General features: G+C 34.6%; 2 protein-coding genes across 7 annotated transcripts in view; one reads left to right on the top strand and one right to left on the bottom strand.

Annotated features, from left to right (window-relative positions):
- Positions 1-3,064: 3,064 nt before the first annotated feature.
- LOC129264917 (phosphatidylinositol N-acetylglucosaminyltransferase subunit H-like) lies at positions 3,065-9,724 on the bottom strand. Of its 2 annotated transcripts, none has more exons than XM_064101984.1 (6): positions 9,613-9,724; positions 9,006-9,373; positions 8,122-8,194; positions 7,307-7,434; positions 6,517-6,600; positions 3,065-5,850 (listed from the first exon to the last, which is right to left on the bottom strand). In XM_064101984.1, the coding sequence occupies exons 2-6, from the start codon at positions 9,243-9,245 to the stop codon at positions 5,728-5,730; spliced, it is 648 nt and encodes a 215-aa protein (XP_063958054.1). In that variant the 5' UTR covers positions 9,246-9,373; positions 9,613-9,724; the 3' UTR covers positions 3,065-5,727. The 2 variants fall into 2 exon arrangements, with proteins under 2 accessions (XP_063958054.1, XP_063958055.1); XM_064101985.1 differs by having other exon boundaries at positions 9,006-9,232; positions 9,613-9,721.
- LOC129264918 (myosin-13-like) overlaps positions 9,427-27,912 on the top strand; it is a 30,147-nt gene continuing 11,661 nt past the window's right edge. For all 5 annotated transcript variants that reach the window (XM_064101981.1, XM_064101978.1, XM_064101979.1 and 2 more), the window contains exons 1-17: positions 9,427-10,004; positions 12,651-12,736; positions 15,086-15,250; positions 16,458-16,540; positions 16,875-16,952; positions 17,495-17,549; positions 18,307-18,405; positions 18,827-18,946; positions 19,824-19,933; positions 20,330-20,411; positions 20,908-20,980; positions 21,387-21,450; positions 23,898-24,008; positions 24,597-24,804; positions 25,572-25,703; positions 26,280-26,418; positions 26,969-27,048. In XM_064101981.1, coding sequence (XP_063958051.1) covers positions 9,944-10,004; positions 12,651-12,736; positions 15,086-15,250; positions 16,458-16,540; positions 16,875-16,952; positions 17,495-17,549; positions 18,307-18,405; positions 18,827-18,946; positions 19,824-19,933; positions 20,330-20,411; positions 20,908-20,980; positions 21,387-21,450; positions 23,898-24,008; positions 24,597-24,804; positions 25,572-25,703; positions 26,280-26,418; positions 26,969-27,048 — 1,746 coding nt within the window. In that variant the 5' untranslated portion in view covers positions 9,427-9,943. The remainder of the gene's footprint in view (positions 10,005-12,650; positions 12,737-15,085; positions 15,251-16,457; positions 16,541-16,874; positions 16,953-17,494; positions 17,550-18,306; positions 18,406-18,826; positions 18,947-19,823; positions 19,934-20,329; positions 20,412-20,907; positions 20,981-21,386; positions 21,451-23,897; positions 24,009-24,596; positions 24,805-25,571; positions 25,704-26,279; positions 26,419-26,968; positions 27,049-27,912) is intronic.

Raw genomic sequence — 27,912 nt, 5'->3', positions numbered from 1 at the left:
GATAGATGAGACCGAAGTCATATAAGCGTGCAAAATTATACATTTTGTTCAATTTCGGGGAATCAATCATTTTAAGTGTTAATATATTTATTGATAAGCCCTGCATGTGTGTAAAACAAGACATTTTAAGAGCCATATAATTATTGCGACGTGTGCCTCATGAATGGGTAATGCGAGCGCGAGGCCCCCGGGGGGGCAGTCAAATCAAATACATTGCTATACACACGCTTGACCCCCCCCCCCCCCCCCCCAAAAAAAAAAAAAAAAAAAAAAAAAAATCGTGTTTTTGCGATGTTTTTTTTTTCAGTTTTGGACGCGGGCCGCGCATGTACTCGTTAAGGGTATTAAAAAAACCGATTAAAAAAAGGGGTAGTTTTGAAAGACTGGTCAATCGCAGGGTCAAACGTATTTAAGGTATTTTTTTCCAAAGCTTTTTTCAAAGACTAGCCAAACGTGTTTAGGGTATGTTTTTTTTCCCCGGGGTCATATTCTGGCGACAACTTGTTTAGGGGCCAAAATGTGTAAATAAACCCCGCGAAAAAAAGTGTTTAGAGGGTTATTTTGCACACAGAAAAAAATCGTTTAGGGGATGTTTGGAAATAATTTGGCCACGCGTGTGTACAGCAATACATTTGGCTGCCCCCCCCCCCCCGGACGCGAAGCTTCCTCTTCTTTTCATTATCCCAGTCTTCTTCTGATTTTTATTTTCTCTACTCCTTTTTTTCACCGTCATATGTAATAGGGGCTGCATTGGTCCCTGGATCTGCCTGTATCTTTCCATTTCCCTTCCCGAACAGTAAAACAATAAAAGCTTCGGGCTCTTCGCGACATTATAAGTAATAAAGGAGATGGGAAACCAGTGACAGTAATAACAATTTATTATACACCAACTTTAAGGCAAACTTCATTTACAGTGCGCGACCGCCATCGTAAGGGCCGATAAGACATCGTCCCTCGCAGAGGGCGAGATTTCACAAGACACATCAGACATACTTGTTGTACCCTTTTAAGTATAAATGTAGAGACTTATTCTTTTTGTATTGTCTTACAAAATATTGAGATATAAATATATACATTTTTTAATATGGGATAGCTTATTCACATCTTTATTAAACAAAGTATTATATATATATATATATATACGCAGATGATGTTGTTATTTATATTTCTGATAAAAGTGCCGAAGTCATTACGTCTAAATTACAGGCTGATCTTGAAAACATAAGTAGGTGGTATAAGAGAAATAAATTAAAAGTTAATGTTGACAAAACGTATGCTATGTTATTAAAACGAAGCACACATACTTCTCAAGAATCAAACATACATCTGGATAATAACATTATAAAACAAGTAAAACATATTCGGTATCTAGGAATCGAAATTGATGAGAATCTTACGTGGAATTTGCAGGTAAAGAACCTAAGTAGATCTTTAGCTTTTAAGTTATTTTCTTTGAAAAAGGTCAGTAATTTCACTAATACGAGTGTTCTCAAAAAAAATTATAATTGTACAGTTCAACCCATACTGGATTACTCTTGTTCGGTATGGGGGAACTGTTCTGTCAGTAATAGGAAAATTTTGTTTAGATTACAAAAAAGGGCAGCAAGAATAGTAAAAAAGAATTTTGATTATACTCATGATGGTATTGACATTATTAAGAGATTGAAGTGGCAGGTTTCAGAAAAAAGACGAAATTATTTCCTTGCATGTATTATGTATAACTGTGTCTATAGATATGCTCCGGTATGCTCAACATTGTTATACCTAAACCGAACATTGAGTTTTTAAAGAATAGCTTAAGATATGCAGGAGGAAATATATGGAATAGTTTAGATTCAGAACTTCAGAATGCAACTTCAATTGATACTTTTAAAAGGAAATATAAGAAAACACACTTCGCGTAACACTCTCTCCGCTCTCCATTCTATTCATCTTTATGCCGGTTTATGTTTTCAACTTTCAATTTAGTATTCATCACCCAGTGCACATAATTATATCTTTTGGTTTTTTTTATATATCTATGTTTGTTAATACCGATGTCACTCATTTTTTTATTATTATTTACTATGTCTGAATTTAAATTGTTTAATGCATTTTTTTCTGTACATTGTTAGATGTTTACTATGTCAACAGGACCATGTTGAAAAACAGTGTATATATTATCTGAACATGCTTATCCTGTATAAAGATTTTTGAATTAAAAAAAAAAATAAATATATATCAATTTTATTATTTTCTCAGAATTTAAAGTCTTTATGTTTGGATTTTTTTTCATCATACAATACCGCATTATTATACAGTAAATACAAGTGAAAATAACTGTTTTCTCTGTTTGTATTATGGGTTGTGATAATCTTTGTTAAAAAAATCATGTATAATATTTCATTTGTTATATTGCTATATACATGTACTTCACTTTATTTTGTATGCTTTCTTTATTACGCTTGCGGTATGTATGAAAAATGTGATATCTGAATAAAGGCTAAAAAGCATTTAAAAAAAATAAATAACTAACCTATTGGCGTAGATTCAAAATTCATATTAAATAATTCATCAAACGACATTTCCTCAATTACACGCTCAGTTCCTTTCGATCTTCTTCCTCTACTTTCTCTCTCTACTAACCCTTCCCTTCTCTTACTGCTGCTGCTACTACTACTACTACTACTACTACTACTACATCAACACCCACTAATACTACATCTATTACCATCATCATCATCAAATCACCACCACCACCATCATCATCATATTGATTTATTTCATTACTTTTATCAATAAACAATAATCATAATTTTGTAAAATAAGCATTATCATTATCATCATCGTATATATGCCATCAACATTATTTCCTATAAAGTATAAAGAACAAAAAAAAAATTTCTGCCTCCTGTTCTGAACCACCCCGCCCCCTGTATTAGATTGCTCTGTCTTCATTACACCCAATTCCCAAACAGAAAAAAGATGAGCAAAATATTTATTCCACACTTTTTTTTTTAATTGTAACCCACCTTCCTTCACAGACATCCTTATAGAAAAAAAAGAAGACACTCTCAAATCTAACTTCATGAAATTATTCATTTGTAATTACTATGATAATGCCACCGAATGGCTTTGCATGCAAGCATTCAACGCACAAAGACAAAAGTAGTATCATCACCATGCATTTCAATCCTCCAGCCAAGATGACAAACCAACTCCCTCATCCCGAATGGAAAATGTAACGCTTATTAGTTAATATTATAGCACAATATTTTCTGGTGTCAACTCCATTCACCTTTGAAACAGGGAAACCTAGGCAATGCATCATATATAGCTCACATTATATGACACCTAGATAGATCCCTGTGATTTGATTGGTTGTTTGATATCGTTCATTCAGCCCATTTTGCAATGACGTCATCAACCGTGCAATTTTGGATCCATTCATCGTGCAATTTTGGATCCATACGATTTTGTCCATTGCACGCCCGCACCGAGACTGCAGCTGCAGGCACCAGCAGTGCGCATGTTATAATGACGTAACAATCAACAGACCAAACTCGCACTGCATGAGCATGTTTTGCATCGAAATTCATAAATTTCATATGAAAAAAAAAAAAAATCAATTTTTAGGTGTCATATAAACCAAATAATGAATGTTTTTTCATTCGTGCAATGGACAGAATACTTCATTCGGTGAAAGATGAAATAATGATCCATTCAACTCGGCTATGCCTCGTTGAATGGATCATTTCATCTTTCACCTCATGAAGTATTCACTCATAAACATTCATTATTTGTATAATATTGGGAATTGATGGTAATCGGGGATCAAAATCTAACTTTAACTATCTAATGTGAAAAGGTCTTTTATACCTGGTTTGAACCAAGGTCTATTAAAAATTAAAGGAGAAAAGGTAAATTATTTGGAACAGTTCTAACTTTTATATTATACACTGTATTTTGACAATAAAATTCCAGTCTAATGCTTAAGTTGGAATATCCACTGTTTATTCAAATCAACCTTTTTTAAATGAACTTAACCATTAAGTAGCAAATGATAAAACTCAAGATTCTCCACTTTCAAGCTTTGAATTTGTTTTCAGCTGTAATGAAAGAGTATACTATGTGAACAAAGCAATCTAAAATCAAACATAAAATAACATAGAAATGTTGAGTCCCTCCCTGCACCTTGATTTTTTTTTCTTTAAATCGTATAAAACTGGGCATGGAATGTAGCAAACTTATCATGATACAATTGTTGCATATAGTTTTCTGACCTGTAAGAAAAAAATTTGAAAGGCCTTTATCAAAAAATAATTTCATCACAGACCTTATTTATATCAAATTCAATTTTTACAAGAATCAAATAGGTGAAAAATATATTCCATTGTCACTACACTTTTGCATAAAATAAAGATTTTAGTCCAAAATATTTCTTTGAGATCTTATAAACAGGTAAACAGGTTCCACAATCTGAGGGTGTTTCATAAATCTTTTTGTAAATTACACATGATTATACGCACAACAGGTGACCTGTTCTTAGATGTCAAATCAGATTTTCAATAATTTCCATTCCCAACAGCTACAGTTATTATACGATCTCTAAAAGTGTACTATTTGTTCAAATTTTATAAAGGTTTTAGGAAATTCAGACTCATATAAAAAACAAGTGGAATGCCTCTGGCCGTCTCACCTGCATCACGCAATTCAATATAGCAGCAGTGCTGATTTTGAAAACTACTATAACTCGCACAAGATGTTCAGTGATATTTGGTTACTCTTATTTCCACGTTTTATGAACTAGACCAATACACTTATAGAGATATGATGGCAATTCAACAAATACCCCCAACGTGGCCAAAGTTCTTTGACCTTACATGACCTTTGACCTTGATCATGTGCCCTGAAACTCGCACAGGATGTTCAGTGATACTTGATTACTATTATGTCCAAGTTTTATGAACTAGACCAACACACTTTCAAATTTATGGCTGTAATTCAACAAATACCCCAATTTGGCCAAAGTTCATTGACCCTAAATGACCTTTGACCTTGATCATGTGACCTGAAACTTGCACAGGATGTTTAGCAATACTTGATTACTATTATGTCCAAGTTTCATGAATCAGATCCATAAACTTTCAAAGTTATGATGGTAATTCAACAGATACCCCCAATTCGGCCAAAGTTCATTGACCCTAAATGACCTTTGACCTTGGTCATGTGATGTGAAACTCATGCAGGATGTTCAGTGATACTTGATTAACCTTATGTATAAGTTTCATGAACTAGGTCCATATATTTTCTAAGTTATGATGACATTTCAAAAACTTAACCTTAGGTTAAGATTTTGATGTTGATTCCCCCAACATGGTCTAAGTTCATTGACCCTAAATGACCTTTGACCTTGGTCATGTGACATGAAACTCAGGCAGGATGTTCAGTAATACTTGATTAACCTTATGGTCAAGTTTCATGAACTAGGTCCATATACTTTCTAAGTTATGCTGTCATTTCAAAAACTTAACCTCAGGTTAAGATTTGGTGTTTACGCCGCCGCCGCCGTCGGAAAAGCGGCGCCTATAGTCTCACTCTGCTATGCAGGTGAGACAAAAACAGGGAAATTCTGGGATATCACATTGGGCAAAATTACAGGTCACCAGTCCTGTGTATTCATGTATAACTTACAAACTACCTAGTCTAATAATTTACTTCAGCTTGTTTGTTTATCTAAATTTACTGTCATCTCACAGCACAGTTATCTCCACCTGCTTTAGACGATTCCAAATGGTTCTTTTCAAAGTCCCACATTCTATGAACGGAGGCATGGATTTCTTGAAGTTTATCAAGTCTTGGCATGGAATGCTGGAAAGTGAGAAGAAAACATGCAGAAAACATATCATTGGGAATGTAGAAAGAAATTCACCTTTCGCTCTGATACAGAAAGTGTGATCCAAAATTATTATCCGAACTTTAAAAACTTGAAGTTTTGCTATCCTAGCTTTTTCCATGAGAAGTCTGCCATTAATGAATATGAAAGTCTGTGAATATGATACGAGGAAAATTCGGGCAAGTTTAAAAAACAAAATTGGGAAACAAAAATGATAATTATAATGAAAATAAATAATCACTAAACACATGGGTATTTCTTGTTATTTGAATTATAATAGTTAATGTCACTGTTGGAGACATTTCTTCCTTTTTTCCAAAACAAATATGAATAACATGATGTCTTTTTTCAAAAAGTTTTACTCATACATTTGTTTCGTCAATGGAACCTATAAGAACATGATCAGTAGCATATTTTCATTAGTCTCTTGTGAAAAAAATCTTTAGAGAAACTGCAAAGTAGTCATTGCATTTCATGACTCAATGAAAATAGACTTCATGAACTGTTTTATGCCCAATTCAATCTCTTCCACATTTTTACCATTGTAGTTTTCTTATAAATTTGCTGCTATAATCAGACAAACTGAAATAAATTTTTGTTGTTTTATCAAGAGTTGTTTCTAAATAGTTGTGTTCACTCACCATAAAAACTGGCACCAATGAATTTGTCCACTCTTTACCATTTTGATGTTTCAAAAGAACAGCCAAATAGTAAACAACCTTGTTCTAGAACATGATAAAAGAGAGTGAGAGAGAGAGAGAGAGAGAGCTTTTAGAATTAATTTACACACATGTCAGTATTGTTGTCAAAAGAGAGCCAGTATCAAATATTAAATAAACAAATAACAACTACAGGCGCGGACCGGCTACAGTCAGACTATTATGGGACGCAAATTTGTCCGAAAAGCAAAAAAAACACACAAAAAACACAAAAGGTCCTTGTTCCATTGTACAGGGTGCACAATGAAGGAATTGTATGGGGTCCACCATTGTATTTTCAAATTTTACGGGGTGCGCCCGCAGCTGCTGCCACCCCCCCTCCTGGATCTGTGCCTGAAAAACTGTAATACTTCATGTCTCTTTTTATTTGTTATCTTGGAAATAAAACCTGAACTTGGGCAGTATTTTTCACTTGCAATTTGAAGAAAGTTACCACTTGACATACAATGTAAAGATAGGTGAGTCTGCCTAAGTCTTCTTGGGACCACAGACATAGTCCTGCATTGCTGTACAAATGCAAAACTATCAAAATGATTAATTGCACAGGTTACACAACACTTTATAAGGAGGGATTGTTATCATGGCACAAGAGTCAGTAACCCTTGGTAGGAGGGAAATCGCTGATGATGTTTAAGTGATATAACACTGTCCATCGATTCTCAAGTCAGCCTGGCTTTAAAAACACTCAAGTGATAAATAAGAAATCACTCACCATTGTTACAGCTTCATGGATAACAATGTCTTGAACTGCCCTGAAAGGAATAAACTGGGTGACTCTGCGTCCTGTGACATACTCCGAAGATATTTGCAACCCAAGGGAAGATATCAGAAGCAGTGTTTCTACAAATCAAGGTGGAAACAATACAGTACATCAAAATATTCAAAAGATAGTCAATTCAATGAGTGAGGATTACAAAATGAGATTATCAAGAACAAAGTGTACTTAAACACTCTAGAAAAATGATCTTAAAAAATAGGCCTAGAGTTTACAAATATGGAATTAAATTAAAATGTTATTTCTAATGAAGATTACAGAAATAAAAAAATTAAAAATACAGTAAAAATTGAGAATCGAAACCAAAAAAATATTCACAATGTATTATAATTGGTAATTTTATGTATGTTTCATTTTGTTTGATTTTAATCCATTCAGTCTGGTAAAATATATAGTTCTGTTCATTTCTGTATCACCTCAGTTCAGATTTCATGAGGTATTATTGGTACAATTTATCTGATTACCCTATGTTGTATGCAGGTTCTTCTCATGTCTCCCTCAGTCCTTTCCTATTAGGCCTACACACCAACACACATAACTTCTCCGAATTCTAATTTCAATCCATTTTATTTTGTCTTCTGAGTTCTTGCATTGTTTGCTGCTCTTTAGTTGTAGCTTTTATCACTCTATTTATGATTCACCAGTTTTATTACTTCTTAAGTTTTACTTTGTCATTCAGCTCCCCACATCAATGAACTGTTACTTTTAGAAAAAAATCATCACATGTAAGGTCAAGGACTTGTTAGTTTTACCTTTTGAAACTGAAGAATGAATGTACAGAAAGAACAGAACACTAATCATGATAGCGAGAACTGCATTCCAGAACTGTAAAAGAAAATTGGATTTAAAATAATCTTATTTGGGTAAAAGATTTAATAAATCATAACATTCATGAAAATCATTCCATGGAAATTATTCATTCTATACAGTAATCATATCTATTTAACTAAACATGATCTTCTCATCAAGCTTTCCAAATTTGACTCACAATATAGGCTAAAGGTATTATTAGTCTCAAACACTGTCATTTCAGTAAAGTTTCTATTTGCGACAAAATTTCGGTGTTTCATAATCAAAATGAAAGCTTCAACAAAAGCGATAGAGGCTGATGAGTGACAATGCCAAGAGCGACCCGGATCCCGAAACCAGGAAATTTGGAAAGTGAACAAGACCATGGAAGTAGAAAGACAAGACCCTACATTTCGGCTGACCATATTTTGCACCTAACTTCATCATTTTCATTTTACTTTCCATTTTTCATTTCATTTATGAAATGTTTCATACGACGTACACATATTACATTGTAGAATCTATTTCACATTCAATTAATCACAACTTTTACCAACAAAGTTAATACATCACTTTAATTTAGGGGGAGCTGGAGGGGACATAGCCATAGGCTGTTACTAAATTAGTGATGTAGAAAGAGCTAGATAATTTAGATTATCATCATGCAAATCACATTCAAATGCATGGTGATTCTTTTTAAACAAATTATGACTATATTTCATCTTTTTATTTAACCATTAACAGACATGACAGAGCCGCCTCGATTTACTTTCATTTTTGCGTTCATAAAAATTAAAATATAAACATTTTATTCAACAATAAACAAGCCCTGTCTTAATATACTCACCAAAACCGTGAGTCCTACTGCTGACATAAAGAAGAAAATATGCAATAGACCCCCTATATGACAACTTGGTTTTGACTGTTTTGCAGTCACAGATATTTCACAGACAAGCTGGTCATCTTTCCATTTCACACCTCCTTCATGTCCTTGGCCTTTCCTCAACAAGCCCTGGCCTAATAATTGCACATCCTCCTTCACATTTTGGGCATGGTAGAAATCATTCTTCAAATCTGTATCCATCATTATGTTAAAGGGCCGTCATCACCGCAAATTGACGTCGGATGAAACACAATTTGATCTAACTTAGAATTTAGATCTAGACAAATTTGAAGCCAGCACTAACTTCGTATGTGAATGTATATGCAAGTCGTCTGTCTTATTTTATACAAATAATGCATGCAGCCGAGTGCGTTAGTGGAAATGCAGAGCACGCGAGGTTTCTTTAGATAGGAGTCGCACTGTGCACGAGCCGCTTGCGGCGAGTGCCCAGTGTGCTCCATCTGAAGAAACCGAGCTTTCTCTGCATTTACTTTTACGCACGACAGAGCAAGTGCATTATTTGTTTTATAAAATAGCAACACAGAAACAATTTTTTTAAAAGTTACAGTACAGTTTTGTTGGACTTCTACCGCACTGGTTTGCTCGAGCGTGCAATGTCAATTTTCGTTGCACACCTTTTGCACTACCGTGCAGTGCACAAAAAAAGTTGGATGTCATGTGACGCGTATTGACCAATCGCGATGCTTGAAATAATACAGCTATTTTATAAACACAGATATCAGTACGTGGGATGGGACTGAACAAAATACTTCCGCTATGCTGCCCTCTGTAGTTGTTTACTTGCACCCCAGGCAACGGGAAACTCTTCGCGACCTACCGTACTCCAAAGTCCAAGTCCAACACGGTTTTTTTAAAACAGGATCCAGAGAAATTTGGCCAAAATGTCTGCCAGCACGGAAATGCCAGGAGTGAATGCTGCACTCCAGCGTCTTCAAGAATTAGGTTATTATTTAATTTGGATTACATTTGGGTTTGATGGGTTTTTATTTATTGCCCGGCCCGGCCCCTGCGGTTATACTATAGGCTATAGCCTACGCCGTATCGTACCATCGAATGGAACCCGGTACCATACCGGGAATTCACGTACACACACCCCGAAGCTCTGGCGGCCGGGCCCGGTCATGCCTAGACAGCTGGCAGCCGTCTGTTTCGAGGAGTTTTTTTTATTTACATTTAATTTTTTTTTTTAATTTCTCCTCGTACACAGACGGCTCGCTATCGTGCAGCCACCATTAGGGGGTTAACAATGCAATGCAAAATCCCCCCGACGGGGCTCATCGATTTTTTTCTTTATTTCATAAAAATATAGGGCCTAGCCCTAGGGCTAGGCCTAGAATAAGATAAGAACTGTAGGCCTAGCCCTAGGCCTAACTTAACTAGACCTACCAAAATAAAGATGATGATTGATTAATTATTCCGTTTTGGCCTGAAATGCACAAAAACGGGGGAAAAAACATTGACTTTGGCTGTCGTGCAACTTCACTTTCCTGTTTTATCCGAACTTAATAGTAATACATAAACATATGGCCATTGAGTCCCCTGTACAGATCGAGCTAGAACTTCGTCTTCGGTCTCTGTATTTTGGTGAGTGGAGCCAACGGAGTTCAGCGGAACAACCAACATAACAGAGACCGAAGCTTTTGACTGTTCTAGGTCATGCCTAACCCAGGGAGCTCCGGGCCAGAGCTCCCTCAGGCCTGTTGCATGAAAGGGTCTTTCGTAGAACCGTTCTACGTAAGAACTAAGAGTAAGAACGAGATATCGCTCAACTGTTTCACAAAGCCGATTTGGGCGATACGAAGAATGGTCCTTGACCTTAGAAAGACACCTCCAGACATGTCCTACGTAGGCATGATCGACTTTGCACACCGCCCGCCACCGTCAGCATTGAGAGAAAATGCGTTTACGGCAAGCCACACTGACATATCACATTTAAACATTTTTGGGGGTCATTCGATTGCACTCTGATGCATTTTATCTGGGATGGCGCCAAGTTATTTTTATGGGGGCTGTCATTAATTTCATGGCAAAACGGATGTCATTTTAACTTCTCCGGGGTAATTTAGGCCCATAAGGGGCCTCATATATAATATTTAAAAAAAATGTGTTTTCTTTTATTTTCTCACATTTTCTCCCTCTTTTCCCCACACCTTTTCCATTTTTTATTCAACCAAACTTGAAATATCGAAATGGCCGGCAATCTCTCTGACCCCTCATGCTTTATCATAAGATAAACAACATGAAAACAAATTTTTTTAAAAGAAATCATGTATGGTAAAGAAAACATGTTTATATAACGTTCAGGAAAAAACGCGATACAATACTAAGATCAGTAAGATGTTACTAAACATGCTAAATCATTTATCTATTTTCATTTTATTTTCATAATCATTATTATTTCTCACCTCTTTTTTGTACTTCCCTTTCTTTTCTGGTATGACAGGTTCCCCCAAGTCTGTGCAGTCCCCCTTTGTCTGCACATACGCATACCTGCGCGATTCTATTTCTAGTAAAAGAAGATACGCAACAAACACAAGCTATACATATGCAAATGCAATACATAGACAGACATTCATTAAAAAATACGACTCAAAATAGTGGAAAAATAATGAACTTTGGGCATTTGATTTCAATGGTAATTTCATGTGACGGCCTCAAAATGCAGCTGTTGTCATCAAAATCCCTGGATCCCATGCAAAGTGAATGGGTGCGCAGACATGGGGCACCATTTTTTTGTTGAATCTGAAAATGATTGACTGAGGTTTTTCCCGAGAAAATCATATATTTCTTTCAAATTTTTATGAGATTTTTGGCACACTTCCTCATAATAATATAAGGAACGTTATCAACCTAAAGATTTTGTGAAATAAAAAGAAGTTCATGTTAAATCTTAACTCAACTCTTAGGTGTGCAGACTTGGGGACAACCATCATACTCCCCCACCTCCACCAGGAGGCTCCTAGAGAGAAAAAATCACTAACGTGTGCTTATTCTCCACAGAGCCAGGGATTGTGCCCCATTCATGTGCGTATACTGCGGTCAACGTTGCAATTTTCGCCCCGAAGATTTCTACCTTCCCTGTAAAAGATCTAGCCCTAAATTATGCATGGGATACATGTAGAACTTCATTTCCGACATTCAAAGAATGTTGATTTCATTTTTAAGCAAATATTCATTAAAAAAAACCACCAAGAATTATATTTTGAGAAGACGGGGGAAAAACTTGCCAATGTTTACGTAGCCATCTGAAGACAAGACTGGGGATCGGGGAGCACATTATTTACAAGTGATAAAAAGTACATGGATGACGATTTTAATATAAAAACACCTTTCTCTAATTTGTGGTAAATTTTCCAAAGATTATTGGCCAAGAGCAAGAAGCTTAAATACTAATGGCAATGCGAGGTTTGAGTTAAACTTGTAGCTGCCATATGGGAATGGTGACAGAGATTTGCAAGATGGCAGTTTATGTGATGATTGGACCCAGAGTGTTGATGGAAGACAGCCATGATAACTGACATGTATTTGATCTCTAGGTAGATGTATCTTTTTAATTTATTGTGTTATGCTTTTTGCTTACTTTGATAGCTGAACGGATGAAGAGTGAAGAATTTGGCTTCAGAGATAATGATATTACAATGATTGACGGAGTATCAGAAGCTATCAAAGAATTGGTAAGAATTTCATATCAACCTTTGCCAAACCCCCACAATTTTCATAATAAATCTATCATTTGGTGAGGTTTACCTTACGTTTTCTAGGTCAATTTAATTTAATTCTAGGGTTTTGTTGTTCCTGGAGTTTGTTCTTTTCATCATCATTGTAACCTCCATTGTCATACAATTCTTACCACCTTTGTTATCTGATCATTGCCACCATTGTCATCTGATCATCATCATCGTCGTCATCATCATCATATTCATGATTAGTAAGTAATCACCTATATCCAGGGTTGGGCTCAATTACTTTCTTCAATTACAATTGCAATTTCGTAATTGAAGATATGCTAAATTTACAATTACAATTCAATTACTTTCTATAAGTCATAAATCAGATCAATTCATATTTTGTATGTAGCGCCACCCATTTTGTGCACTTCTTTATAGCAATAGCATCTCCTCTTTCCTCCCTATCATGGGAAAGGATACAGTTTCATGCAAGAGAGCACTATATAGCTAAGGGAAAAGAGAAATAAGCAATCCAGAGTAAATTGAATAATAAATTAAGTTATAATGTAATTGAATGTAATTAAAAGTAATTGACAGTAATTTGAGTCAATTACAATTTTTCAATTACAATTACGTTCTCCTAAAAAATTTCAATTACAAATTACTCTACAAATTAAATTGCTCCAAAAATGTAATTAATTACGTAATTCATCAATTACTTTGTAATTGAGCCAAACCCTGCCTATATCACCATTAGGTCACAATGATCATCTAATTGTTGTTCTGCAAACTCATTATATTGCCAGAATAAAGTACCACAAGGAACTAACATTATCCTGTATCTAACCTGCTGTTTACAATCGTTTCAATATTAATGTTAGCGATTGATTGTACCCTTGATTTTTATTTATAGATTGTACATTGTTGTCAATGCACACAATCATAAAGACATTGTTCTGCAATGATTGTTGAGCTTTGTGTTACAGGCCCATAATGGCCATTCTCCCTTACCATTTTATGATCTCCAATTTAGGGTTTAGCAACAAATAAACTATGATTCATGATTCATAGAGTTCTTGTTTTCAAATCAATCATCAAACCCTTGTTTCAATAAAAGATATTAATATACAGCCCAACAAAGTGTAATAGCCATTTAAAATCTAGTATTTGTGTTTGAACATGGGTGATATGAAAAAAATGTGTTTAAATCAAACAGCATTAACTTCCCTTAGGGGTTCAATCATTATGGTATTCTTTGTAGCTAGGTTGATGGCATATTTACATTATTGCAATATGTATTACAAGTGGTTTCTCCACCATCTCACTGTCACCCCCTCATCTCTGCCACTTCTCTCTCTCTCTCTGCTGTCTCTGCCTCTCTGCTTTTGTCCCTTCATCTCTCTGTTTCTCTGTACATCTCTTCTCTCAGTTCCTGTATCTCCCCCTTTATATACCTCCTCTCTCTCTCTCTCCCTCTATTTGTCTCTTTGGCTGTTTCTCTTTCACCCTCTCTCTTCTCTCTTCTCTTTCTCTCTCTCTGTCTCTTATCCTTTTCTAACTCTCACTTCCTCCATTCCCCATACTCTGTGCTCTCTTGATTATTATACCTGTCCCCCTCTTATTTTAATTGATTACAATCAATCATCATGATCCCTGAATGACATTGGCAGAAAATTCATTTATTTTAACCATTCGGGAGCAATATCAAAGGTCCCAATATAAAAAGATGGCATCAAAGGATAATCATCTTTGATATCATATAAATTGCCTCTTAGTCACATCAGTTATTTCAATAAAACAGTTGAAAGGAGTTAAGGACAGCTCTAATATATTGCAAGCAAGAGCACCATTTTAGATTTTCTGTGAGCACTGTATACTGTCATTATGTTATGAGAATCAGTCAGTGGATATGTGGACTCTAAGATCCTACAAATTTATTGGCATCAAATGTCAAAACTTATCAGAAAGAAATCACCACAAGTAAAATTATCTTGTATGCTTCTAAGTACTGATTATTTGGTAAGTTGCTTTAAGAAATTTGGAGTGTCATTAATTTGAACTATGAATAATACATTGGTATTCTTGTCATGTATTGTTGCATGAACAAGAGGGTCTAAAGACTTTGCATGGTGTGTAATTCTTAATGCATCAGTATCTGTTTTTGTTCAATACTGAAAAAAAAAATGTTTCAAGGAAACTGATCGTTCAAATACTTAAATCGACAATGCATTTAAATTGTAAAACACTATCTGAAGCCCTTTTTATATCTGATAATTAATCTTGTAGAGGAAAGATATATTGGATGCCAATATGAAGATTAAAAGCTAATCAAGTAATTCACTTTCCTTGTTTCAGGATGCAGAGCGAGTGAAGCTCCACATGCTTCTGGAGACAGAGACAATCAACTCAAGTATTCTTCGACATCAGCTTCAGTTCTTTCCTGATCAGATCAAGAAAGAAATCATGGCGGCTCTTGAATCAGCTCGACAGTCTAATGCAGATGAGCTCAAAAATTTGCAGGTGAATCACAGACATTTGAATTATCCTGTTTGAGAATGTCAAGGGAATTTGGTGATCTTCAAGTGTAGTATGACCTGTGAAATACATGTCTTGATTCCATTTATTGGGGTATTTTTTCCTTTTTTGTTGGATTGGGTCGATAGTGGATGAAATTGAATCAACGGAGAAACAGTATTATTGAGAGGTGGGAAAGTAAAAAGGAGAATAGTTCAGTACTTAGTTGCAGATGGCTTTAACCCTATACAGCCCAGGCTATATTGAAATTGCATACAGCCCAGGGAGGGCATAAACAGCTCCCCCCCCCCTCAGATTTCGGCCGTTGATCGCGCGATGAAAATTGGCACGCACATCACCCATGAAGTAATCCCCACGATTCAATTGTCAATTGTGCCAGAATTATTCAAATTTATTTTTAATTGATCATAATTTAATGCATAAAATCATAATTTGGCTGTAAATCTTTAAATATAGCCCCAACTTCTAGATTTTCGTGTGGACACTCTATATTTCTTTATTTTTCCAACTTTATTTTTTGCATTTTTTTAATGGATATCTTTGGCAACATTATTTCAGTCATAAATAACATGAAATCTATTGCTTTTAGTCAGTAATAATAAAAATAGTGATACATTTATGAATTTTGGCTACGTACTGAATTTGTATTGGATTTGTACATGAAATCACATTTTTAAGCAATTTTTGGTCTGACATTCACTTACAAAATATTATGTAACTTCAGAACTGCGTACCCCTGGCAGCGCCATGAATTTGGTCTTAAAAGTTGCGCAAGACTTGAAGGAAAAAATCCATGAAACGTCCCCGGCGCGATCTTTTCGGGTTACAGATTTATCAAGAAAAATGTTTAAAGGGGTCTTCAACGGGCTTGATAGGGTTGAGGTCATGCCCACCCCAACCCTAATCATAGGCAGTACCATGACATCACAAAAGGCTGCATTTTGAGGCTGTTACATGAAATGCCTGAAATTCAACATTTTTCCACCATTTTGAATCATATTTTATATTACATATCTGTCTAAGCATTGCAGGCATAAAGTTTGTGGTCACTCATTGTGGGTCTTCTTTTATTAGAATCATGCAGATAATATGCGTAGGGGCAGACTTGGGGTACCTAACTAAACAGCTTTATATCTAGGGTATGAAATCAAACTTTGTCAAATTTGTTGGGTTTTTTTTCCTCTTGTCTCAGGATAAATTGCAATTGCTGAATGAGACCATTGACGATCTGGAGGAAACACACAAGAAATTGAGCAAGGAGAATGCAATTCTTGCGTAAGCACCTGTTCTTTCACATTCTAATATAATGTTTATTAAATTTGCTTATGTCTTTATGACTCTACCTATGTGCTGTATACTGATGGTTTACTTTTAATTGAAATTATTTTGTTTTTTCTATTTCTCTCAGTTGAGATTGTTTTTTTTTATTGTGGCAGTATCATTTGCAGCTGATAAACCTGACTTGATATTTTCTTTGCAAGCATCTATGAGTAACAGAATTTACTTTTTTTGCTAAGATTGGTGTATGTAAAGGGAATATATAGAATATTTACAGATTTTCAATATGTCTATCATAGTAATTTTGTTTCTCTTATTTTATTATGTACAGTCCTGAGAGAGACATGGTGCGAGCCCAGCATGAAGAGGTCATTTCACAACTCAATCAACGTCTAGCTGATAAGGCTGGGTAAGAATAACCTTTCAAGCATCTTCCAACTTTTAGTTACTCTATTCCTATTAAGAGATAACTCATTTGTGATTTGTTTTTATTGCTATTTTTTTTTTTCCTTTCTTAAAGAAAAAAAAATATGTGAAAAACAAACCTATAGTACATTTTCATAATACAGAAGACTACACTATTGCAAAAGGCTTTGGGAGTAGTTCCAGATGAGAAAAGCAATCCTCTCACTTCATATTTATAGTAGAAATAATGAAATTGATGATACTGAACATCCACATCCTGGTGACGAACAAAGCTTACATGAGGAATCGCACTGTCATAGTCATAATAGGTGTAATGCATAGTCAGCTCTAGAAGAATATTTGTTTTGTGAAAATGACTCAATGGCTAGTACTGGGAAAGTGAAGACAAGATTGAAAAACAGCCACAATCTCTAAAAATTGTGATAACAGAATTACTTTGTTCATGTGGAATTGCCCTTTTGTTTATGAATGAGTCACAAGCTATTGAACTTAATAGAATCGTCCTTTTCTCCATTCGATCAACAGAAAACAAATTATGCTGAATGAGACAAGAGATCATCTACGTGAGACAAATCAAAAGGTACATTTTGATACATGCAGGGCACACATATTCATGATGAATATGCACAATTCAAGATTATGTTTTAATATGTGATATAGTTCTAACAGTGTGATTTTGCCAAAAGATTTAAGTTAAGAATTGAGATCTACATGTGACACTGATGCTTCAGTCTCACCAATGAGATCAGCTACAAATCAACCAGTGGTATGTCATTGTAATAGATTTGATGGGTGTGGTGTCGGTATTGCCATTGTGACTGTGGCATGAGACTATATTGATCATATTGAGTTCTGTAAGGACAAAATAATATCTATCATGAAATTGAAAAAAATATGTACATTGAGTGTTGATACAATTTAGACAAAACGAATTCTTCAATAATGTATAATCAATGAAAGATAGCTGTAAGTAAAATAAGGAAAGGAGGGACAACTGAAAATATTAATTCATCCATTTTGTAAGACATGACTCTTTTCACTATTGGTTTGCAACTACAAAGTTTTATGTATTGATAACTCATTTTGGATGATGCAGTGTATCATTGTGATATCAAGTTAGTTCTAAATTGTGAGTAACCTAATATGCAATACCATGGACACAACCTACTTAGCAAAAGTAATTTTTTATTGATATACATTGTATGAATAAAATTTATTGGCTTGGATAAAAGCTTGAGTTGTATGGGACTAAGATTGTGAATTTTTTTTAATTAAGTTTGAAATGTGAAAATCTAAAATGTTATTATTTTTGGGTTTTTTTGTGTGATGTGTAATAGATTGTAGATCTTGAGACGGGGATTGTGATTTTGAAAGAAGACATGATACAGGAGAGATCTGATGCAAGGCAAGAGAAGAAAAGACTCAAACAGGCAGTGGTAAGTCATAATTACAAATCGAATAATGATTACTTATATTTGCCTTTATAGTACTTAACACTTTATCTGAAATGTGGAAGTATTCTACAATAATGTAGCATAATCACCCTGCCTTTTAGCAGGATTGTGGGCTGATGTTTACAGGATATAATCTTTGTAGCTTTCTGATATGTAATCACTAAATTTGTAAGGTAAATTTAATCACTAAATTTGTAAGGTGATTTTAATCACTAAATTTGTAAGGTAAATTTTCAAAGGTGTGTATAGTATTGAAATCCTTTTGTGTGTGTGTGTGTTTTACTAAGATTCTGTTCACCCATTGACTCCTTGTACTGGGTAGTCCCTGTACAAAGTCTATGTGATGCACATAATTCAATAGTCAGCGGGTTAATGTTGGGTGTGATTTTTTTTTTATCTATAGCATGACACAGCCAAGAAGACCAAGAAACAGAAAGAAGCCAACATAGCTCAAAAGAAACAAGTAGATCTCCTTCAAGAACAGTTGACTGCCAAGAAATTAGAGCTTAATGACATTCTGAAGGTAAGTTTTAGTCATTGGGTCTTGTCTCACAAAGACCTATGGTAACAGTATTCTTGCCATTATGGTAACTTTCATGGTTAAAGGGCTCGGCATTCAATTAATGTCAAGGTGTATATGGTACTTACCATCATGACAAAGTTAATTTACTTATGAAAAAGGGCCTCTGCTGAGCATAATTAGTATTGAAATGTATGAAGAAAGTTGCTTCTGGGATATGAATTGCCTTACTTGAGGATGATTTCATTAAAGAGTACCGAAGTGATGATGTAAAAAAAAACTTTTATAAATTTCAGCGTTTTTGATACCATATTCTGGTATAGCATGATGAAAAACCCCCACTTCCAAAATTTGGTGAGAATCGGTCCATGGGGGCCTGAGATATGATCTCATGAATACATAATTAGCCCCAATGAAGTCAATTCATTATTTGCCTGGTTTCTAACTTTTAGAACCAGGCCAATAATACATTGACTTCAATGGGGCTAATTATGTATTCATGAGGTTACATCTTGGGATCCCTTGGACCGATTGTCACAATATTTGGGTTGTGGGGATTATTCATCAAGCTCTACCAAAATATGATATAGAAACACGAATATGCAAAAAGTAACGTCACACTTCGGTACTCTATTGCTACTGGGCCGATGAAAACTGTCATCTAAAAAAAAAAAGAATGATAATGATAGTGAAAAAACATGGCTACCGTTCTTCCTTTGACATGACCTAGTGCTGTAGTGTTTCTGAGATATGCAGTGTGGTTTTTTTGCATTATGAATTGTATCATGTATTGTGCTATTCCATTACAATGAACGAGTTTTTACATGATTCGTATCTATTCAATCTTATTTATTACCCCATTGTCAAACTTTCTATTTAGGTCATACGCCGTTTTGACACTAATCGCACCAGATCAGAAGCCCAAGAGAAACTGTTACAGGATCAACTTGATAAAGAATTAGTGCACAATGAACAAATGAAAGATGAAGGGTAAGAAATTGTTTTATTTCTTTGATTACATGTTTCATGCATTTTGTTATCTTTTTATTGTGATATTTTCTATTCAAGTTGGTAAGTCATTTTTTTTCAGATGTCTGGAGGATCATAGATATATTATACAAATATAACCGGGTTTGAGAAAGTATAATGGAAATATTTCATCTGAGGTACCAATTGAGGATGAATACTTCCACTCTACTTTTGAAAGAAACACGCGGTATATTTGTTATATATCCCTTCCATAATAAAGATTGTAAAAAAAATATTGGTAATCAAGATGTAGCAGACAGCTTATTTATTTATGGTATTACCTTGATAAAATCTCATAAATTTTGAAACTATAAGCCTGAAGATATTATTCATGATTCTGTCTGTTTTTTTTTCTAGAATAAAGCTTTCTCTTCAGTTGACTGACCTAGAAACAAAGACCGGTAAGAAAGAAGCTATACTGCAGACCAAGGTTACCGAGGTGAGATTATAATACACGGGAGTATTACATGAAGCATCTTGTTGTGGATTTTCACTGGCATATATTCTTTCAGCCAATCAGATTCAAGGATTTCAGTAGCTTATAACAGTTTTCTTTGAAAATTGCTGACGATTTGTTTCATAAAATACTCCACAGATTGATACATATAAAGTTTTATTTGTGTTTTGTTATGTAATGTTTTTTTATATTCTATTAAAAATAAAGTGCAAGTAGACTGATTATGTAATGGATTTACCTTAAAATATATGTGACAATCATTTAATAAACACTGGAAGTTGCTATTGCATTAAATACATAATGTAATTTGGAACAAACAGAAGTTTGAGAATTAGCTGTTAAATGAAATCTTTCGAAAATATATTTTCTAGTTATGTGTGAGCTTTGTCTGTGAAATTGGGAAAATTAATCCTGACTTCTTTTTAATGTATCAAACTAATTTGAATATTTATTTTGTGTTTCATTTCCCTTTCCAAAGCTTGAAAGAGACATAACAAAAACTAACAAGCAGTATGATGGACTAAAGACTGAACATGATGAGAAGAAAGTCAGTGAGTACAAACAAGTGTAGTGGCCTTGGTAACATATTCTATGTGTTTATGTTGATTTTGGAAATGAAGAGGAGGTGATATTTCAGTGCAAGATCCAATTTGTTGGCACCTTATGACAATATTGCAAGTGTGCCATGTTTTTAATATCTGGAACTCTTTCTTGTTTAGACTTCAGGGTCCTGTCGTACAAAGAATTGTGAACCATGCAAAACAAATCAATATTAGATTGATCTCAAATTATGTAATTAAATAGATTGGAATTTGAATTGAGATCAATCTCTATTTGAGTCTAAATCAATCTATCAATTGTTTGTGAGACAGGGCCCAGTTTTCAGCACTGTACTTGAACTCGCTGATTGATACACCATTTTCTCCATTCATGTGACAATTTTCCTTTTGTTTGCAGTTGTTGAAGAGGCTTTGGAGGTGGCAGAAAAGGAAGGCTCAAAGGTCCAGGAGATAGATAATATGTAAGTACAGCAGAATTAAAATGGACAAAGTTGTTTAAGTAATTGCTTATGAACTTGATTTTAAGATGCATGTTAATGACAATACTTGCTTAGACATGACACAACAAAGCTCAGTTACAAAAAATTCTGTTCAGAAAAATGATGTTTACAAAGTCAAATTATGTGAAAGTGAAGAAACGGTTGCAACAAGCTCTCGCACTATTATCATATCATTCAGGACGATTATTATATTGCAGATGTATGTTTCAAAGGATCATCCAAAAATCCCCCCAAATCAAAAGCAACTTTTCATTAAAGTCCCCTACATGTATTTCTCTGTGCTGTGCATGTTACTCTGAGTAGTTCTATCATTTTGTTGAACTCAAACATTTCACAATTCAATATTATGACTCGGGGGGGGGGGGGGGGGATTTCAAAGAGTTGAGTTACCTGAAAGTAACACATCAGTGCATTACTTTATGTGATGTGCCTGTTGGCTTTTTGTCTCACCTGCATCGCAGAGTGAGACTTTAGGCGCTGCTTTTCAATGAACTTAGACTTAGACTTGGGGGAATCAACATCAAAATCTTAACCTAAGTTTAAGTTTTTGAAATGTCATCATAACTTAAAAAATATATGGACCTAGTGCATGAAACTTGGACATAAGTTTAATCAAGTATTACTGCACATCTTGCCTGAGTTTCAAGTCACATGACCATGGTCAAAGGTAATTTAGGGTCAATGAACTTTGGCCAAGTTGGGGGTATCTGTTGAATTACCATCATAACTTTGAAAGTTTATAGGTCTGATTCATGAAACTTGGACATAAGAGTAAGCAAGTATCACTGAACATCCTGTGCGAGTTTCAGGTCACATGATAAAGGTCAATGAACTTTGGCCAAGTTGGGGGTATTGTTGAATTACCATCATAACTTTGAAAGTTTATTGGTCTAGTTTATAAAACTTGTACATAAGAGTACAAGTATCACTGAACATCCTGTGTGAATTTCAGGTCACATGACCAAGGTCAAAGGTCAATGAACTTTGGCCATGTTGGGGTATCTGTTGAATTACCATCATTACTTTAAAAGTTTATTGGTCTAGTTTATAAAACTTGTACATAAGAGTACGAGTATCACTGAACATCCTGTGCAAATTTCAGGTCACATGACCAAGGTCAAAGGTCAATGAACTTTGGCCATGTTGGGGTATCTGTTGAATTACCATCATAACTTTGAAAGTTTATGGATCTGATTCATGAAACTTGGACATAAGAGTAATCAAGTATCACTGAAAATCCTGTGCGAGTTTCAAATCACATGACCAAGGTCAAAGGTCATTTAAGGTCAATGAACTTTGGCCATGTTGGGGGTATTTGTTAAGTTACCATCATAACTCTGTAAGTGTATTGGTCTAGTTCATAAAACTTGGACATAAGAGTAATCAAGTATCACTGAACATCCTGTGTGAATTTCAGGTCACATGACCAAGGTCAAAGGTCAATGAACTTTGGCCATGTTGGGGTATCTGTTGAATTACCATCATTACTTTAAAAGTTTATTGGTCTAGTTTATAAAACTTGTACATAAGAGTACAAGTATCACTGAACATCCTGTGCAAATTTCAGGTCACATGACCAAGGTCAAAGGTCAATGAACTTTGGCCATGTTGGGGTATCTGTTGAATTACCATCATAACTTTGAAAGTTTATGGATCTGATTCATGAAACTTGGACATAAGAGTAATCAAGTATCACTGAAAATCCTGTGCGAGTTTCAAATCACATGACCAAGGTCAAAGGTCATTTAAGGTCAATGAACTTTGGCCATGTTGGGGGTATTTGTTAAGTTACCATCATAACTCTGTAAGTGTATTGGTCTAGTTCATAAAACTTGGACATAAGAGTAATCAAGTATCACTTAACACCCTGTCCGAGTTTCAGGTCACATGACCAAGGTCAATGGACTTTGGCCATGTTGGGGGTATTTGTTGAATAACCATCATAACTCTGAAAGTGTATGGATCTAGTTCATAAAACTTGGACATAAGATTACGGTAATCAAGTATCACTGAACATCTCATGCGAGGTTTTAGGTCACATAACCAAATTCAAAGGTCATTGAACTTTTGCCAATTTGGAGGTAATTATTTGATTGCTGTCATAACTTTCGAAGTTTAAAGATATAGTTTATAAAATGTGGATATAGGGATAATCAAGTATCACTGACAAGTCTTAGGTCGCATGATCAAGGTCAAATGTCATTTATTGTCAATGAACGTAGTATTGTATCATTATATGAATGGTGTTTTTTGTGAATAATTATTTTATAGTAGTTTTCAAAGTCAGCACTTCTGCTATATTGAATTCGTGATGCAGGTAAGACTGCCAGAGGCGCTCCACTTATTTTTTTTTAATGTCATGCTACAATTTACTGAAACAGCTCTATGAACAAACCTTATCATTACAGTTTGCAGAGTAAGAAAGATGACTTGACCAAGAAAGCAACAGATACAGCTCGAATGAAACTTGAGAATGATGAGATGGAGATGAAGATGAAGAATTTGGAAGAAAATCACCAGTAAGTACACACCTCCTTTTTTTATAATAGTATTATGGAAAGGATATGATTTGTAAATTTAAATCTATGGTAAGTATAATGATATAACCTGAGTGAGAAGGGCCATCTTTTCTAACTTTTTTTTTATTTAACATTGTACTCAATAGTTAAGCTGAAAATGTAACTTCAAGTTCAATTTGATTTTTAACCAATCAGATCTTTGCATTTGGGATTTGTGTTTGATTCATGTTTGTTTCATTTAACTGCTCCTCTATCTGAAAAGGGCAAATTGTATGTTTGCCACTTAGGGTTACTAATTTTCTATTATTGTTGTCTTAGAGCAAACATCAAAGACACAATATGAAACGTACCAGAGCAAGGGAAAGAGCATAGAAAGTCAGCTGAATCATTAATATATACCTTTACTTGTAATCAATCCATATTCATGATTTTTACATTTAATAAATTTTGTTTTCTCTCCTTCCTATTTGCTCTTCATTTCTGTTTCGTTCTCTGTGTCTGTACCAACTTCACACACTACCTCCTCATTCCCTCTCCTCTCTTTCTCCCCCTCTTTTCCCTTGTCTCTGTTTCTCTGCTGTATCCTAGGATAACAGTTCAACTGTTGACCAAGCAGATCCAGGACTTCAGAGAGAACCTGACCCGAGAGCGCAAGGAACGCTTTGAGCTTCAGGAGAAGAGGGATGCATTGAGTCGAGAGTTAGAAGACTTCAGGCAGGACTTTGCCAAGTATATGAGTACAATGAGTGATCGCATCAACAAGGCTAAACAAGATCATGTAGATCTTACAAATGAGGTAAGCTTGAATAATGTCAGATATTTTACAATGATATTATTGCACAGATTTTGTGACTATGCAACCTGGGCCCCATCTTACAAAGAGTTGTAATTGATCCAGTCAACCACAACTATGGAAGGCCAGCAACATCAACATCTGAAATACAGGTGTTCAAAATATTTTCCGAATATGATGTATATTCATACATTCACTGTTTTCTTGACAATTCAGTATGCTCCTCTTTGTTTGCAAAGGACATTGTACAAGTTTCCTAAAGAAAATATTATGACATTGATGGATTTCCATATACTTGAGTTTGAACAGATCAATCGTAACTCTTTTTAAGACGAGGCCGAGGATATTCTGTTTCTGATATGTCTAAAAGTGAATGAAAATGAAATGTTCATTAGAAAAGATTTCCTGTCATGAAGCAAAATTTCAAAATATTTCATTTGTGAACTGTATTGGATGTAGAGAATCAGTTACACCTGGGTCACTATTGTTCATTGAAATGTTTACATGAAAAAAGACATTGAAGAAGGCACTGCACTAACATATACTTAGCTGAGGCCCGTAACACAAAGCTTAGCAATGATTGATTGCATTGACTACAATGTAAAATCAATCATGAAAATCAAGTGTACGATTAATCGCTAACCTTTGTGTTACGGGAAGCAGAAGTCATACATTATTGCTTGAATACAGTATTTTAAAAAAATCATGCCGTTGTGATACATATTCTGATTTTCGTCATCATTATTTCTTTCTTTCCTTGATGTCAATAGGGTGAGCAGCTTACAAAAGATATCGCAAAAGATGACATCACAATCAAAACACTTGAAAAGGATTTGAAGAAGGCCGAGGGCAATTTTTCCAAAGTGAAGAAGAAGCTGCATGATGAGATTGCAAATATAGAAGTAAGTAAAATGTGAATTTAGAATCCTCTCTTTGTAAGCACATCAGTTCATGTTATTTCTTTATAACCAGTTTGTATAATATTGTGAGGCTTGCTGTATTTGCATGCTTAAATCTGCATCAAATATAGTTTGAATGGGGTTATAGGAATCAGTGTACGGTTGGATGGTGGTGAGATCTGGTACACATGTTAGTGTTTAAGTTAAGACCTGCAAGACTTTTTTTTTAATGAAAGGGAATATGCACTAGAGAATTTAAGATTTTTACAGGTACACCAGTATACTAGTACTTGATCTATTAAATTATGCTCTAAACATATACGTTTGAGCTATATTTAACTTTCCTCTTCTCTCGAGTGAAAATTTTCTTATGAAGAAAACATTTCAACATGATTTTAAAAAGTTATGACAGATAATATTTCCCCCCATTTTTCTGCTGAAAGAGATATTGAAAACAAAGAACCCTGATAATGGGTACTGCTCTGATGGCTATATCAGCACTATCAAAACCAAATTAAAAATAACCCCCTCCTAGCTGCATCCCATCCTTTATATCTTATTTTCTTTGTCTTTTTAAAGAATAAAATAGCTGATGCTGAAGCTACTTTGGAAGCTAAGATGAAAGAACTTGAGGAGAAGACACCTATCTTTGAGGAGCTTGAACGAATGTTTGAAGAGAAACAAGATGAATATAAAAATAAGAAGAAAGGCATAGTGGGTAAGTAGGAAGAGGAAAGAGGAAGAAACATTTTTCATGCTCATACACTGATTTTGTGTAAATGATATAAAACAGCATTTTCATGTGATTTATTGGATGGCTGATACCCTCTGCAATGTCAAAATATTAGATATAGGTATACATCCCCTTGCTGTCTGACTTGTAATATGGTGAAATTATTTCATTAGGTGTTGATTTCATAGAAAGTTTATTTATACTTTTTCTCTTAGCTGTTTTTTTTTAATGTATTTTCATTACAATATATACTAGATATTTCATATTGGTGTTATTTTTCATGACTTTTTGCAATTTTGCAACTATACTATTATGGAAATTATCACTTTCAGATATGCACATAGTTGCGCTGAAGTGTTTCTCCCTTCCATGCTTTTTAAAATTTGTACCAAAGAATATCTTTTATGAAACAAAGTACCCGTAAATAGAAATGCATTAGGGTTGTAAGAAGTATATGGTATGTAATGTGTATACATGCTTATTTACGTGCAGTTGAAGCATTTCAGATTACAATTTTAACCTTGTAATTGTGTAGAGTTGAAGAACAAGAAGAGTGTCCTGATGACGTCATCAAACAGGGCTCAGAGGGAGATACAAAAACTCATTGCACCAGGGGTAAGTGAGAAAATAAAAGAACGTCATATAAGTAAAGCAATACAGAATGCACTCAACCATCCAGTATTGCTCTTAGTGCTAGCACCTGGGTAGGAATGGTAGTTTGGGGTGGGACTAAGATTTGTTCCACTTAAGATATAACCAAACTTACCCATTTTAGGCTCATTTGGTAGAAAAGTGATACACTATTGGGGATTTTATAAATATAAAAATTTGTATATTGATTTATGTACACCTTTTTGGCTAATTTTGGGAAAATATTTGGTATAACTGATAAATGTCAAAATCATAACCTATGTTGACAGATTTATATATCTGAAAAAAAGTAGTATTAGATATGCACAATCCTATAATAACCTATTGATTTTACCCCCATCCTGTGGGTGATAGCCAAATCTGAAACAAGTACAAAAATGTCAATAAGACAAAATATTGCAGTAATGTTATTTCAAATGGAAAATAATATGATATTGACAACCATCACATTTATTAGGGAAGTACTAAAAGTCTTGTATTTACTGCATAAACATATACTAAATAAGAGTAAGAGAACAATATTGTCTATTTTCATATCATAATACATACTAAAATGTACTTTCATATCAAAATGTATACTTGGTATAATAATGGGGGGTTTTAAAGACATTTCTGTATTAAAATTTGTGGTACAATTTGATAAATGCAAATTAACTCATAACTGCAGAGCATCAAATGGTTTCATTTCATGTGTGATATAAGTACTTTGATTGTTGTTATTTAACATTTGAGTTTTCTCCCCATACTTGCTAGCGTGAAAGCAGCCATGATTCCATATATCTTTTGCTCTTTTTATGCTAATGAATAAGATCAGCCAAAGCTAATATC

This window comes from Lytechinus pictus, chromosome 7 (assembly GCF_037042905.1).
Source record: "Lytechinus pictus isolate F3 Inbred chromosome 7, Lp3.0, whole genome shotgun sequence".
In the NCBI taxonomy this organism is placed as follows: Eukaryota; Metazoa; Echinodermata; class Echinoidea; order Temnopleuroida; family Toxopneustidae; genus Lytechinus; species Lytechinus pictus.
This window is presented reverse-complemented; position numbering and strand designations above follow the sequence as displayed.

Coding starts and splice junctions, on each gene's coding strand:
- LOC129264917 (XM_064101984.1), bottom strand. CDS start 9,245: ATGATGGATACAGATTTGAAGAATGATTTCTACCATGCCCAAAATGTG. Junction 7,435..8,121: donor TCATTCTTCAGTTTCAAAAG/GTAAAACTAACA, acceptor CTTGATTTGTAG/AAACACTGCTTCTGATATCT. Junction 5,851..6,516: donor CATTGGTGCCAGTTTTTATG/GTGAGTGAACAC, acceptor CTCACTTTCCAG/CATTCCATGCCAAGACTTGA.